Consider the following 16,527-nt stretch of genomic DNA (forward strand, 5'->3'; position numbering starts at 1 on the left):
TCTTAAGGCATCCAAGTCAGGTTCTGAACCTAGTGGAGTCCTGCATAGACGCCAGTAGACAGACACCAACCTTGACTTTCCTTTTTAATTCAGTCAACTGGTGACCTTGGCCAAGTCATTGTTTCATTATCATAGAGACTTTGGGTTCGCTGACCTCCTCTTTCCTGCTAAGGATCCCCTGGGTGGGGTGGAGTGGTGTCACTGCCAATAGACAGTGGGGGATGGGAAAGCTGGCGAGCAGCGCGCAAGGCACAAATGTTAGATGGGAAGGAGAGCCTTGTTTGGTGCTCCACTTGAGAGACTGGGAGCCCTGGGGAGTCCCCAGGCGTGAAGCAAGTGCGCCAGGACATGGTGGGTGGCGCTCCGGGACGCATGCCTGGGGCTGCTGTCAGCCGCTCTGGGGCTTGTTTAGCTACCTGCCTTGGAAAATCTTTCACCCTCTCTGCCTTCTCTCGGTTGCTGGCTTCAAGTAAACGATTCAGTGAGGTCACGCCATCAGAAGGCAAGGCACGCTGGTTTGCTATGCTTTTCATTCGAGACTCACTTTAAACAATGATGTACTCCCTGCTGATGACTGCGGGCATCTTGCCATGATGGGGGTGGCGGTGTGGAGTGGTGGTGGTGAGGAGTCGAGCTGTTTATAAGAGCAGTTCCCGTTGGTACTAGGAAGCATGCAACAGGCTTCAGAAGGGCAGGATTCTGTCTGCACCCTGCTTCACTGGCCTCTGGCCTAGAGGGCCCGTTATCAGGTTTGGACCACACATGAAAACAATGTATTGCTTATCTCTAAGTAACGACCACACTGTTGCGGAGCCCGGATAAATGACAAAGTCTGTGTTTGAATCCAGAACTACCCTTAGTCTCTAACCTACTCCTTCTAGGAGCCCCTCCTGGGTCAGGACCGGATTTTGGACCTCTCATTTGTAGCTCTGTGATCTTGGGCAAGTTTTTTCACTTTGGTTTCCTCATTTGCAGGTCAGGGACAATAGCGCCTACCTTATAGAGTGGTATGAATACTAAATGAGACAATGTGTAGACATGTTTAACGCAGCACCTGGCCCTGAGCAAGTGCCAGTCCATGGTAACCACTGCTGCTACTGCCTTCTTCTAGTAATTGGGAAACAGCAATAGGAAAAATGCGGAGATGGGAATCTAACTCAGGCATATAATCCGGTCAGATATTTATCACTGCACTATAAAATAGGCACCTTGCAACTTGGACGGCAGAGCACATCGCCTTTCTTGCTTGAGTGCTGAAACACGGAGCCCATGTTCCCTAACACAATATCTCTAAATTTTTTGATCATGCACTGTCAATAAAATAATTTTAAGTACTCCTCCATAATTAGGTGCATTCCCTTCTTTGTAAATTGCATACATGTACCAATATACTATCAAGTACATTATAAAACACGTAAGATAAAAGTTTTAAAAAATTGAGATAAAAGTAAATATCAAGAGAAACTCTAATGTTTCCTCCCTTTTTTTGGTGACCTCAATGCTTGTCTGTCACTGGGACAGGGAGCTTAAGAGACGTTGTTCTGTTAGGCCCCCTGATGCAAGGATCGAATGAAATGACATCCTTCCCAAAGCAGTCATAGGATTTTAGTTACGTTTATTATTAGAGTTGGTTAACTCATATGCACATAAATGATAATAATGATAAGAAAGTCTCCTGAGGGCTATAGTTCAATGATAGCAATAGAGCTACACTTTGAAGGGTCTAGTGATCAAAACCTTTTTTTTAAAGATTTTATTTATTTATTTGACAGAGAGAGACAGCAAGAGAGGGAACACAAGCAAGGGGAGTGTGAGAGGAAGCAGGCTTTCCTCAGCACGGAGCCCAATGCAAGGCTCAATCCCAGGACTCGATCCCAGGACCCTGGGGTCATGACCTGCGCCAAAGGCAGACACTTAACTGCTGAGCCACCCAGGCACCCCTAGTGATCAAAATATTTTTTTTTTTTATATTATGTTAGTCACCATACAGTACATCCCTAGTTTTTGATGTAAAGTTCCATGATTCATTACTTGAGTATAACACCCAGTGCACCGTGTTCATACGTGCCCTCCTTAATACCCAACACCAGCCTATCCCATTCCCCCACCCTCCTCCCTCTGAAGCCCTTAGTTTGTTTCCCAGAGTCCATAGTGATCAAAATCTTAAACTGTGAACCTACCAAACGCCAAATGCTCTTATAAGAATTGGGGATGGAGGTGAAGAAGACACAGTCCCAGCCAGCCAGCCACCCAGCATCTGGACTTTTACTAGGGAAAACCCGGGGAATAAATACGGTGCTGTGTAACATATATAATGAAAGAAAGTACAAAATCAGAACAAGAAGAAGGAATGGGGGGTCTCGGGGAAGACTTCCCAGAAAGAGTGATGCCTGATTATGGTTTGGAAAGATCAATGGCTATGCAACAGATAGACAAAGGACAGATGTTTGGGCTAAAGACACAGAGGTGAGAAATCACCTCCACATTGAGCACTTGCCTGCTGTCTAGGATGTTTGACGTGGCTGATGTGATTGGACTGTCAGGGTAGCAAGGAGGCCAGAGAGGATTTGGGGCAGGTGGTCAAGTGCTGGGTTGTGGGCCTTATGTCCCTTGATGAAGTTTGGACTGAAACTCAGACAAGGGGATTCATTAAAGGTTATAGGCAGGGGAATGGCATCGTTGGATTTGTGTGCTAGAAAGACCCTTCTGATTGCCCTCTTCATGGAGAGTTGTAAAGCATGAGGCTGGGAGGCTGTCCCTCCCACCTGGGCTCTCGGCCTGAACAGACTGTGGGAGGGACAGTGGGGCTGAAGGCAAAATTAGAAATTAAGAACACAGTCTTGAAATCCATATGGTTCTCTTGGCTCCTTCGGGCTCTAACACCTGTAGGAAAGTACATTGTTGTTGCAGCCAGGGTGGTATGATCGGCTAGCATTCCTGCTAGGACTGGATATTGTCCTTTAGGAACCATTTCAGTGAATTTAGGAGAATCTTGCTGGGAAAAAGTCTAAGGCGTTGGAGTCTTCAGATCTGAAGCTTGGAAGCTTTCTACTCTAGTCTCACTGCCTCTCAAGAATAAGGAGCTTCTCTTAGTCTCCTGTACCTGGACTACCTATACTTTTATTTTCTAAATTTTTTTTAAAGATTTTTTATTTATTTGACAGAGATAGAGACAGCCAGTGAGAGAGGGAACACAAGCAGGGGGAGTGGGAGAGGAAGAAGCAGGCTCCTAGCAGAAGAGCCTGATGTGGGGCTCGATCCCAGAACGCTGGGATCACGCCCTGAGCCGAAGGCAGACGCTTAACCGCTGTGCCACCCAGGCGCCCCTATTTTTTGAAAAATTTTTTAAAGATTTTATTTATTTATTCGACAGAGATAGAGACAGCCAGTGAGAGAGGGAACACAAGCAGGGGGAGTGGGAGAGGAAGAAGCAGGCTCCTAGCGGAGGAGCCTGATGTGGGGCTCGATCCCATAACGCCGGGATCACGCCCTGAGCCGAAGGCAGATGCTTAACCGCTGTGCCACCCAGGCACCCCTATTTTTTGAATTTTTAATTGGAGTATGCTCAGATACTGTCATCACTGGTTCTGCCGCTCACTGGGTTGACTCTGTTCAGATGTGAGATGACAACAGCAGGTCCAGCTCTGTACGGTTATAGTTTCAAGTTCCAAAGTAAAGAGAGAGGCTTCTTCTCCAAAGTCAAACAAATGAAGAGCCCCCAGATTGAGTCTTGATGGCTCTAATGGCCTGTTTGGGTCATATGCTGGTGCTGGAACCACTCACATAGGAGATCAGCTTAGGCCTGGGTGATACGTCCAACTTGCGGGAGGAGGTGGGCTGGATCAGCCCTGCTCAAGTCAGATGGACAGAGTGGAGGCAGATTGATTCTTCAGAAGGAAGTGTGGGGTAAAATTACCTGGATGGTGAAAATTTTGGGTGCTGGAAATCAAATTCAGCAGTTGTCTACTCCCCTTATTGCCTCAGTGCCAAGGCCAGAAATGCTGGACTGATTCTTGAGTTTTTATTATTCCTCATCTTCCACATCCATCATTTATGACAGCACATCAATTTTACATCCTGAGTAGCTTTCTATCCTATCCGCTTTCTCAATACTGTCACCATTCCAGTCCAAGTGAACATTAACTCCTCCTTAGACTCCTGAAATATTTCCTTATGCCCTCCTCCTTTTCTCTAAACTCTAAAAATAACAGCAGTAATAACTCATATTTGTTTAGGACTTACTGAATACCCAGCACTGGCAAAACACTGTACGTTCATGATCTCATTCAGTTCTCAGAACATCTCTGTGAAGTAAATAACAGCCATAGTGCCCACTTCTTAATACTCAAAATTATTCAGCGGCTTCTCCTTTCCCTATATTCTTGATGTCTATTATGATGTCACAAGGTCCTCCAAACATGAATCATCTTGAAAACAATACAACCCTTTGTATACATGAAGAATCTACAATTTGGGCAGGGTTCAGGGGGGAGGACTTATCTCTGTTCCTTGCAGCATCAGCTGAAGTGGCTTGACTAGGGGATGAAGAATCTACTTCCAAGATGACTCACTCATAGGGCTGGCAAGTTAGTGCTGGCTATCATCTGCAAGCTCAGCTGGGGCTAAGGGCCAGGGACCTCTGTTCCTGTCCATATGGCCTCTCCACGTGGGCTTCTCCAGAGTTTGCCACCACGTGGTGGCTGGGTTCTAGAAGTGTCCCAAAAGTCACGAAGTGGAAGGTGCCATTTCTTAAGACCTGACCCCAGAATCTGGCACAGCATCAGAGAGCCCAGATCCAAGGTGAGTGACCTGGAGCCTCTTTTGATGGGAAGAGTATCAAAGAATTGATAGGGTTGAGTTTTAGAACTGCCACATCCTAACTATAAAAATCCATAAAATGAACTGAAGGTCTTTCCATGATTTAGTACTTATAAACCAATCTATTATCTCATTCCACGAGAAACACTGTCTGTGTACAATGGCCTTCTTTCAGTTCCTCCAAGGTATTATGTTCTCTCTCCCCTCAGGACTATTGCACCTGCTGTTTGCCCTCACCCAGAATGCTTTCCCCATCTGTACCCAATCTCCTAGTTTCAGAGCTCAGCAGAAAAGACCTCTCCCAGGACGAGTCTAGTTAAGCTCTTCTGTTTAAAGCTCTCATACAATCCTTGGCTCACAGTAGTAGGTGGGCCAGAAATAATTTGAAAAAAGGAAATGATGGAACGAATGAGAAAATTCACTGGCCCTTCAGTCTGAAACTCCTTTCCCTGTCTCTATGTCTTCTCCCAATGCACTCCAGCCCCACTCAACGTCTAGGTTCTGAGTGGATGGACTCTGTATCTTGTAGCATTTCAACTTTTCTTAAAATCCCATCTCCTCCAAGAAGGTGATGCTTTTCCTTAGAAACTGCTCAGGATAAACACACAACTTTCAGGATTCACTGAATCCATTGTCTGTATGAATGGAAAGTCTTAAGTGCTTATTTTTACGGGACCTTTGTCTAACGGTCAGAGTGTCCCTATCAGTATTGTCACTATTTACTTTGAAGCTCCTGGAAGGCAGGCACCATCTCTCTGACTCATTCTCCTCTCTATTTTTAGAAATAGATGGCCTGACGACCTGCAGAGTGATACTGAATTTTAATTGGCAGAGGGTACAAAATGAGCAAAGACTGAGTGGGCTGGGTGTTCTCTCTGTTGTCCAGTTGGGAGAACTTGGCTCTCATCATGCCACGGCTTGGGATCAATTTCTGGTCAGGGAAGGAGACAGATTTGTTAATGGAAAACACACTGGACAGGAAGCCGGAGTTCTAGTTTACCACCATTGGGGCTGTCACTGAGCCTGTTTGGGAATTGTCTCTTTACCCATAAAGCAAGGGCACTTAGACAAGAGGGTGACTAGGGCTGCTTCAGTTACAGTGATGGTGATTCTGACAGCGCTCCCGTTATGACACAATACTCCAGCTGTGCCCCTTTTGATCTCTGTGATCTTGGGTATGTGACTACGTCTTTGAGCCTCACTTTCATCATCTATAATCTTGGGATAATAGTTTTTCCCTCATAAAGCTGTTCTGAGAATTCAAATGAGACAAACTATTCAAAGTGTTTAGGTTATGGTAAGCACCTAATTAATTATTAAACAAATGGCCATTGAAAACTGCTTACATGATCCTGTGATACAGTGGAGTGGTTATAATCTTGACTTTGGAGTTAGATAATATGTGAGTTTAAATACTGGTTTCGGGACGCCTGTGTGACTCAGTCAGTTAAGCGTCTGCCCTTGTCTCAGGTCATGATCTCAGGGTCCTGGGATCAAGCCCTGCATTGGGCTCCCTGTTCAGTGGAGATCCTGCTTCTCCCTCTCCCTCTGCCCCTCATGCTTTCTCTCTCTCTCAAATAAATAAATAAAATAGTTTAAAAAATAAATAAATACTGATTTCATCATTTACTAACTATGTGACCTTGGACCAATGACATCCTTTCTGAACTTCAGTGTTCTCCAGAATGACAGTAAGAGATGAGAACCTGGTCCCTTATTGTGATTGTCATTGTGATGATTCAATAAGATGTAGTATATAAAATGTTTATGATGGTGCCTAGTCTATGATATATGCTTGATAGATAAAGCTGTTTTTAAAATTATTATGACAAATAATTACTCCTTCTCTGGAAATAACCTGAGTATCGGTTGGGTTGGTATGCAGAGAGAACATAGAGAGGAATCCTGGGAGATATTTAGAGAAGATAGGCTATGTTCATACGTGGTGGTTCTTGAATGCCTGGATGAGGATTTGGGATTTTATTCCACTGGCAATGATAAGCCACTGAAGAATTTCAGGTTTTCCAAAAAGATAAATTCAATGTAGAATACAGAAGATATTGAAGAGAAGACACACTGGAAATGGGGAGACATCATTCATTCACTCATTCATTCATTCATTCATTCATTCAATCATCTGGCAATTATGGAGCCCCTACATGCCAGGCACTAGTTCGTGAGGATTCAGAGAAAGATAGATCACTGAATAATACCTAAAGTATAACAAGTGCCAGAAGAGAAAAGCATCTCACTCTGATTTTTTAGGGATCCAAACATTTTTCCAGAAGGAAGTGATATTTAAAGGGAGACCAAAAGTATAAAGGAGGGGACAAGCATCATAGGCAGAAGTCTCAAGTGCCAGGGATGCCCAGGCCAGAGAGAGCAAGGTGAGTGGAGAACTTGAAAAGATGTTCAGTCTTTAAGACAAAAGGCAAGGAGAAGCAGAACTAGGGTGATGAACATAGAGATGGAGAAGAGAGGATGAATGTGTGTATCATATGGCGATCAAAGCTACAGAATTTGATGACAACTGGGCATGGGGGAGACATTAGAGGAGTCAGTGGTGACTTCCCACAGACCTCTCCCTGCACTACCCGCTATGAACCCACTGTGGGGGCTGGAAGTTCTTCACTTTTCAGGTTATCTGTGACTCTGTTTTTGATCTTTCAAATATGTCTTTAAGACTTTCACTTCCCCAGCTCCTCCCAAAATTGGGTAAGGTCTAAATTTTATAATAACTCTCTTATTCTATAATACTGATAATGAATCTACCCCCAACTGAACCCTGACTGATACAGGCTCACAAAGTCCTAAGATAGATTTCACTTACTTTCGAGTATTTCTGATGTACTCAGGCAGCCAAGGATGGACGGATAGTGGTGTTTCTTCTCTTTAAGAAGAGGCATAGATCATAAGCTCACTTAGTCTAGAACCACCGCCACCAACAGGCACAAGAGATACTTGTTTGAGACTCTGACTGTTCTCCCCTCCCTTAAGTCAGTGGACCAAAACATAGGAAATGATAAACCAGATAACTAAGCAATAACGGAAGAGAAAGGGAGGGGAGGCTGTTCCAAGAAGGGGGCACACAACGTGCAAAGATCCGAAGGTCCAAACTCTTCTTCGTCTACCCTAGGCTTGTTGTAGAAATCGAATGAGATCATGAGTATGAAGACCTTCAGTAAATGGTATGAAAATGTGCCAATACGAAATCAGCTTGGGAGGACCATGTATAACAAACACTTTTTGCCTTCTGCTCTTCGGTAGTTTCTCTGGGGTCTTCAGTTCACCTCTGTGCTCCAGCCATGAGACGACTAGAATTTCAAAGGACATAATTATGTGGTTAGTGCCAGCAGGCCCTAGAGCATTTGGCTCAGAGAAAACCATTGTCTGCTTCTGAGCCATGAGGAAAAAGGAACAGAGAGAACCTAAAGACCGGTTTGCTCTCCTTTCATGCCAGGACTTTTCTGGAATAGAAGTGTCCTGGCAACCTCAGAATTACTTCACCTTTCCTGCCCTGGACCCTTTCAGTTTATTTTTTTCTCCTTTGTCCCTAGGGCAAGTCAGGGAGAAACACAACTGAAGAGTCTTGATTCCAGCACTTACTTGCTGCGTGACTGTGGACGAGTTATTTGAATTCTCTACCTCTCAGTTTCTGCATCTGCAAACTGGGGATTAGGATTGACTTCAGGAAGCTGTTGTGAGGATTTTTTTTTTAAGATTTATTTATTTATTTATTTTTAGAGAGAAGGTCAGCGCAGGGAAGGGCAGAGGCAGAGGGAGAGAGAAACTTTAACAGACTCCTCATTGAGCTGGGAGTTCGACGTGGGACTTGATCTCAAGACCCTGAGATCATGGCCTGAGCCAAAACCAAGAGTCAGACGCTTAACAGACGGCGCCACCCAGGGGCGCCTGTTGTGACGATTAAGTGAGTTACGTGAGTCAGGTCTTGAGAACAATGCCTCGTACACAATGAGTGATCCGCAGCGTTAGCTGACATGATTATAATAAAAATTATTTTTAGTATTACTATAGAATCAAGAGGTCAGTTGCAGCTTCCTTGGCATGCTGTGATGTTCTCCGTCATCTTCATTTCCACCATTTTCTGCTTAGAGAAATCAAGTGACTCAGAAGACCAGTGATTCCTGACCAGTAATAACAGGGTTTACCGATTCTGGTGCACGTGAGCAGATATTGGTCCAGTTCACCTATTCAGAGCGTAACTTTGAGGAGGGGAGGAACCAGTGTTTAGCCTGGACTCTCCCCCAGCGACCACTCCACCTTTCTCCTTGCCTGTTGAGCCGGGGAACGTGTCTCTGTGTGTCTTCTCCACTTGCTTCTCCCCTACTCACCTGCTCCTCTGGTGCCTGCCCCCATCTTGCCCCTGAAACAGCCTTCCCGAAGGTGACGGACAACTTCCTTATTTCTAAATCCAGTTAACATTTCCTTGCCTGCTGTTGACTCCCACCTTCTGGAATCATTCTTTTAGCAAGCTTCTAGGATCCCTCACTTCCTCCATAGGCATTTTTCTTACATCTTTCCCGTTGCCGTTCATTCTCCAGCCTTCTTCATTCTCTCCAGCCTTATTCTTTTGTCCCACCCTTACACACCGGGCTTCTTCAGACTCTGTCCTAGGCCTTCTTGTCTTCTCAAGACACCCTTCTCCCAAGAGACTCTCATCTGGTCCCAAGACCCAATCCTAAGATATAGAGACTTCTAGTGCAGCTCCTTTGCCTGAATTTCAGACTCAACATCGTCACTTGGCATGGCCACCAACATGTCACACAGGTGCTGCAAGCCCAGCTTGTCCTCAAGTGAACCCATTACCCGCCCCCCTCCTGTGCACCTCACCTGGCAGATCGCTTGACCTGCCTATACTTGAGAATAACTCCAGCATCCTGCTGCTCCTTCTCTCTCATCTCCCCATGTTTTATTAATTTCTACAACTGTCAACTTGATTTCCAACTTTGGTATCTCTGGGGCCAGACCTTTCCTTCTCCTTCCTTATTCTTTCTGTTCTGGTTCGGACCACTACTGTCTCCCTGCTGATCAATGGCTATAGCCTCTTCATTGACCCCCATGCCTTCACTCTTGACTCTTTCAAATTATTCTCCACTGGGTTGCCAGAATTACATTTTGTAAATGGAAAACTGACCCTGATGCTTTCCTACTTAAAACACTTCAGTGATTTCCAATAGCTTCAAGGATAAGCTTAAAGTATCTTAACTTATCTTTTGAGGCCCTGTATCATCAGTTCCCTGCTTACGCTTCTGGTCTCATTTCTGCCTCCCCGCCCCCCACCCCGCCAAGTCTCCCGCAGTACTGCATATGTTAGGTCCGCTGATCCTTCAATTCTCAGAATGTGTCCACAGGCCCTTGTCTGGAAGCCCCTTCTCAAATAACTGCAGCTCATTCTCTAGGTTGCAGGTAAAGGTTGCTTCTTCCACAAAGTTATTTCTTATACTCAGGTCTGGCCTAGGTCCTCTCTGGAGGGGACTTGGATGTGTCTTCTGAGAGCTCTGTCCCCTTCCTTTTGATTTATTTAGAATTTGGGCTTTGGAGTCAAGCCATTGGGATCTGAATTCCAGCTCTGTCACCCGCTACTTTTTAACCCAGTGAGCCTCAGTTTCCTTATCTGGAAAATGGGTCTAATCATAGAATCTATTTTGCAGAATTGCATGTTTCTTTCATTAAAATAGGGATTAAATGGGATTCAATTCATTATTTGTATAATTAATGGTTTAAAATCTAGTTTTTTAATTTGAACTTAAGCTGCAGAACAGCAGGGCCTATGTCTGCCACTGGATGCCCACTGCTATAAGTGCAGGTAACAACTCAATAAAAAGACATTGAATAAATTACAAAATGTGATTTGGTATTTTGATTATTTTTTTAACTTAGCATTGTCTTATATTTCCTGTGCAGTTAAGCATTTCTCTATTAATTGTTTTCTGTTGGTTGATAGTCTATTGCACAAATGACCCAGAAATGATTTGACATTTATTGTATTTCAATTCTTCATTATTTTAAATAATATTGTGACAAACATTCTGGTGTATAATTTTATGTCTGTATCTTAGATTATTCCTTAGAGTTCTTTTCTAGAAAAAAAATCTTGTTAACATCTTCTATTGAAAATGTTTTAGGGGCGCCTGGGTGGCGCAGCGGTTAAGCGTCTGCCTTCGGCTCAGGGCGTGATCCTGGCATTCTGGGATTGAGCCCCACATCAGGCTCCTCCGCTAGGAGCCTGCTTCTTCCTCTGCCACTCCCCCTGCTTGTGTTCCCTCTCTCTCTGGCTGTCTCTCTCTCTCTCAAATAAATAAATAAATAAAGTCTTTAAAAAAAAGGTAAGAAAATGTTTTAGAACTCTCTTCTTTACTTCCTGTCACTGCTTACAAAACATTCACACTTACTGTTTGGTGACTTTTTCTTTCTCTCTGATGGCTTTGGGATAAGTAGTACCCAAAGCCCGAGGCTAAGCCTTGCTTATCCCTCCTGCTGTCCACACTAGGAATACATGTTCTTGTACCTACCTTGGGAGCTAGCAACATTTAAACCTCTGTCTTTTAAGATTGTATTTATTTATTTATTTTAGGGTTTTGTTTTGTTTTTAGAGAGTACATGTGAGTGGGGAGAGGGGCAAAGGGAGAGAGAGAGAATCTCAAGCAGACTCCACCCTAAGCATGGAGCTCACTCAGGGTTCCATCCCAAAACCATGAGATCGTGACCTAAGCCAAAATCAAGAGTTGGACACCCAAGAGACTGAACTGCCCAGGCCCCCCTCTTCTGCCCATTTTAAAATTGTATTATTTGTTTTTTGGGGGTGTTGATTTGTGTCAGTTCTTTATATAGTTTGGATACTAATCCCTTAACAGATATGTCACTTGCAATTATCCTCTTCCATTCAGTAGTTTGTCTTTTAGTTTTATTGATTGTTTCCTTAGCTGTGCAGAAGCTTTTTACTTTGATGGAGTCCCAATAGTTTATTTTTGCTTTTCTTTCTCTTGCCCCAGGAGACCTATCTAGAAAAATGTTGCTATGGCCGATGTCAGAGGAGTTACTGTCTGTGTTGTCTTCAAGGATTTTTATAGTTTCAGGTCTCACATTTACATCTTTAGTCCATTTTGAATTTATTTTTGTGTATGGTGAAAGAAAGTGGTCCAGTTTCATTCTTTTGCATGTGGCTGTCTTAAGGAAGAAAAGATAAAACTCTTTGAAAAAAAAAGCAAAAATATATTGGTTATATATTGTGGGTAATTGAAGGAGAAAAGTAATGAAAAGAAGGGAAGGAGAGAAAGGGGAGAGATGAGAGAAAGAAGGAAAACTAGAAAATGAGAGAAAAAGAGAAGGGAATGAGAAGACGAGAAGAGACCAGGAATCACATTTTAGGCAAGGGACAAGAATTAGAGAATTAGAAAAGAAAAAGTAGAAAAAAAAATCCTGCTGTAGCAAAACACACATTTGGAGCCGTTCCACATCCCCGTGGTTGACATTTGTCTGGCAGCCTTTCAGAGGTTTGAAGAAGCTACTGTGATTCCATAACAATAGTTTTGATTTTTCTTTTGCTTTTGTCCAGGGTAAATTTGCCTAATTCTATATATTGTTCTTCTGGGGACATAGTTTCCATACCCCCCAATAGTCCAGTTCCCCCTGTTGGGTAGTGTTCCATTTGTCAGCATCCCTATTAAAGTGTGGCCCTCAGAGATGGACAGGGGATTCCCGAGTGTTCCTCGTGTGAGCCGGTGAGCAGTGTGCAGGGCACTGTCCATCCCCGCGTTTGGCACGGGAAACCTCTTTTTACTCCCTTTTGCTCTCTGCCTGTCCCTCTCTCAGACATTTATAGCAGTGATTCTAAAACATCTTGCTCTTAGATCTCTTTGCTCTCCCCCCAAAAATAGTTGAGGATTTGTTTATATAGATGATATCTATTGATGTTTACCATATGAATAATGAAAACAGTCGTTTTGAAAATCTTGATTTATTAATAACTCAAAAATAAACCCATTACATGTTAACATAATTAGCATATCTTTATGAAAGATTTTCAAAACCAAAAAATAACATGGGGGAAACAGCATTGTGTTATATCTTTACAGATCTTTCTAACATCTGGCTTAATAGAGGACAACTTGATTCTCGTCCAATTCTGCATTTAATTGTAATGTTGCAATGTGTGCTTTGTTGAAGGATGTAAATATAGGCCGGCCTCGCTCAGGGGCACAGTTGGAAAATGGAGGGATATTTAATGGTCTTTCAGATAATTGTGGATATTCTTTGTTATTACACTAAAACTTGACAAGTGGTAGTTTCTAAAAGGTTAGTTGCAGTCTGGAATCTGGAGGCCTATCAATGAACTTTTCATATTTTATTACATAGAATCCATTGGTATAACTTACACTTTATTTAAGTGGATCTTTCACCCATGCATGGTTTTTTAACTTCATGCATTGGTCATTTGGGGAAATATTAGTTCATTGAGTTATGCTGATCTTCTAAATGTTGACACATTTTCATTCTCTAGTACCCAAAATGATCACATTCATTAGTATACCCAACAATCTTTAAGTATTGGGAAGCTGACAAGCTCATGGTAGCAGATATAAATCTTTGAAAATTCACTTGAAACTTGAATATTCTCTTTGGCAACCAACATTTCTAGTGATTTTTCCTTGAAATAACAGTCTCACTTCATTTCTTTTTGAGAACACGTCAGGCAAATATCCACATCTGAATAACATAGCTTGTTGGTCAGTCGGTCATTCTTTCAAGTGAAAACGTGTTTTCCTGACAAAGATGGCTCATTCTTATTGCAAACCCACAAGCGCCGGCGTGTTTTTCCTCCAGACTGACTATCACCGTGCAGTGTCCAGCAGAAGTACTTCATGCCTGTCTGGATTTTGTCACACAGAACATTACCGAGAAGTATACTCAAGGGTCTCGGGTTAATAAAATTAGCAATGTTTGCTGCTTAATAAAACACAGTGTTAAGTGAAACAGGCTGTTTCCCCCCCTTTCTTTCCGGTAGGTGCTGCGAACGGCAAAGAGCGCTGGGATGAGTCACCCAGCTGGGCGTCCCACCTGATCCACGCTTAGGCTCGGCGGTTTGACCCGCCATTACTTTCGTACCATCGGTTAAGTGTGAAAAGGACAACGTAGTAGCTTGCAACTAGTTTTGGCTTTGTGGATCCCTTGAAAGGATCTCAAGGACTTCCAAAGGTCTGCGGGCACCTCCTGAGAACTGACAGTTTTCGGGATGCCTACCAGCCCCGTTAGTTATGTTGAGTCTTACGCTGAGCCCATCCATGGTGGCTGGGCTGGCAGCAACAGGCTGGGGGTTTTCAAGGAAGTAATGACGGATAATAACAGAAGCTAACCTATCCTAGGTGCTGCATCAGCTGCTCTACACACATTATCTTGCAGCAACCCTGGAGGTAGGTTCTGTTTTATCCCACTTTCAGATGAGGAAATGGAAGACCAGAGAGGTGGTTCACGTGCTGAAGAACACACAGCTGGGAAGTGGGAGAGTCAACATGAAACTCTCGTCAGTCTGACTCCAGAGCCCGTGCTCTGAACTGCTTTGTTATTGCTGGAGAGGCTAACAGGATGGGCACAGTGAAGAAACAACACGTCAGAGGGGCAAGAGGTCAGAGTAGTGACTGAGAATCTTGGACCCAAGGGTTTAAGTAGCAATTCAAAGGTTTCCTCCGAATCTATTTTCCCCTCTGATTCTCACAAAGGTCCTCTGAGTTGGCTGGTGAGAGCTCTGATTTCCATTCTATAGGTAAGGAAGTTGACTCTCTAGCCTAGAAGGATCCCTTTGTAGCCCCAGAGTCATATAACTGGGCGGGCTCCACCTTCTCACCCAAAGCCAAGAACCCAAGGCCTTTTTTGGCAGCTTTTCCTCTTTGGGGTGTCTTGCTGTCACATGCCTTGGAGGGGAACTTGGCAGAATAGGCAGTGGTGCCTTTGCTTTTAGAGAGAGAGAGAGAGAAAGGAAGGGCGGGCCCATTGGCCCTGGTGCCTTAAGGGAAAGTAAGCCGAGGTCCAGGCACTGGTCGGACTAGCAGTGAGAACGAGCCCTCCTCACCTTGGGGTCTGTGACAGAGACTCAAAGGGGCTCCCCATTTGGCGGGGGGTGCAATGTACATGAAACCAGAAACAGTTTATCTGTCAACAGAAGAGGAGGCACAGAGGGGTGGTGGAGAAAACAGGCTGGAAAAGCACACTGAAGTCTTTGAGGGCACTGACAAGGAGGTTTAAAGGGACAGAGAGAAAGGGGCCCAAATGTAGCCCGGATCTCCCTTTCTCTAGAGGGAGAAACAGTCCCACAGAGAAGAAGGAACTTGCCAAAAGACAGAGTCGATAAAAATGTCATGCAGCCCCCCAGACCCTTGATGATTCACAGCACTCTCAGGAAAGAGACCATATTTCGATAAATAAAAGCAAGCCTGCCCCGTGTCTCCCTCTCCTGTCTCAGAGCAAACAGAGAGGCCACGAGTAGCCAGGGGTGTTTTGTAAGGAGAAGCTCTGGGGAGCCGTGCTCCTTCTCCAAAACCTTTACGAGCAGGGGCTGAGAACCAGGAATTTCTTTGGTTTCTCCGGACTTTTCCTGGGGTTCGTGGTAGTGTTCCTTCTGCGTCCCTCTATGGGGGGTTTAAATTCCAAGCGGGCTTTATGTGCGGTTCACTCTGAGATTCTTTCCCTTTCAATGAGTTGATTTTGCCTTTGTTCTTTTGTTTATATTCCCTAGACAATCAACGGTTCCTGAAAGTTAACAGGCCTCCTGGATGCGGAAGAGGGGAAATTTCAGGACAGTTCCTGAACGTCCAAGCCTTCAAAGCCCCATGCAAGGCCAGGCCAGCAAGCAGCCTCCAGAATAAAGGGGGAGATCCTTTCTGAGTCAGGGTCCGCTCCAGATGGAATGCCTGTTCTCAACTCAGCCTTCTTGCTAGTCTCCCTGCCCCAGGGCAGTGCCCCCCACCCCCCGCTTTCCATAGGAGGCTCCGTGTAGGGAAACCTTTCCAGGAATAAGGGGAAGATCGCCTGGGCCCCCAGCTCCTTTCCTTGTTAGCAGGCTGAGTTTGGAGTTTTAACAACTAGGAATTAATTCTTCAATTTCAGGTTTTTTCCCCAGGACAAAAGGCAACATTATATTGTCGGACTTCCTCCCTCTCCCTCCTACTCCCCATCCCCCTCCTCCTCCTCCTTCTGTCCCCAAATATTTATTGAGAATCAGCTATGTTCAAGGTCCTGTTTTTAGAGCTGGGGATTCATCAATGAAAGAAGCAAATTCTCTGGTGGGCTGACAATACTTAACTGGGGGAGTGAGACGATCTATAACGTGATGTCAGGCTGTGTGTGGAGGAACAGTTTAGGCGAAGGACTTAGAGCATGGCAGAAGGACGGTTTAGATTGGGTAATTAGGAATGGGCTTGGTGAGGGCTAGGGTCGGGAGGAGAGGGAGGAGGAAGTGATATTTGACCTGAAGGAAGGTAAGACACTGAAGGAAGTGAGAGAATGTGCCTTGAAGCCATCTGAGGAAGACACCTCTGCTTGCCAGAATTGTCACCCCAAAAATGCCTTCCACCCCTGGATTACACAGGACCAGCTTCATCCTCTTTCCCTGTGATATCCTCCTCCACATTCCCAAAGACCATACTTAGGTCCCATTAAACACTTCTTATCCCAGCAAATCTGGCGGTTACTTCC

At 44.4% G+C, this 16,527-nt stretch overlaps 1 protein-coding gene across 13 annotated transcripts in view; it reads right to left on the reverse strand.

Moving 5' to 3' along the window:
* Nucleotides 1–16,527, reverse strand: part of ADRB2 (adrenoceptor beta 2) — a 97,088-nt gene that overhangs the window by 37,794 nt on the left and 42,767 nt on the right. Inside the window, exon 2 of one of the 13 annotated variants that reach the window (XM_034656915.1) lies at nucleotides 12,854–13,708. The exons of the other annotated variants lie outside the window; for them this stretch is intronic. Within the exon in view, the coding sequence (XP_034512806.1) occupies nucleotides 13,671–13,708 (38 nt within the window). The 3' untranslated portion in view covers nucleotides 12,854–13,670. Of the gene's footprint in view, nucleotides 1–12,853; nucleotides 13,709–16,527 lie in introns of those variants that run through there. 13 annotated transcript variants of the gene reach the window in all.

The sequence above is a fragment of the Ailuropoda melanoleuca genome, chromosome 3 (genome assembly GCF_002007445.2).
Source record: "Ailuropoda melanoleuca isolate Jingjing chromosome 3, ASM200744v2, whole genome shotgun sequence".
In the NCBI taxonomy this organism is placed as follows: Eukaryota; Metazoa; Chordata; class Mammalia; order Carnivora; family Ursidae; genus Ailuropoda; species Ailuropoda melanoleuca.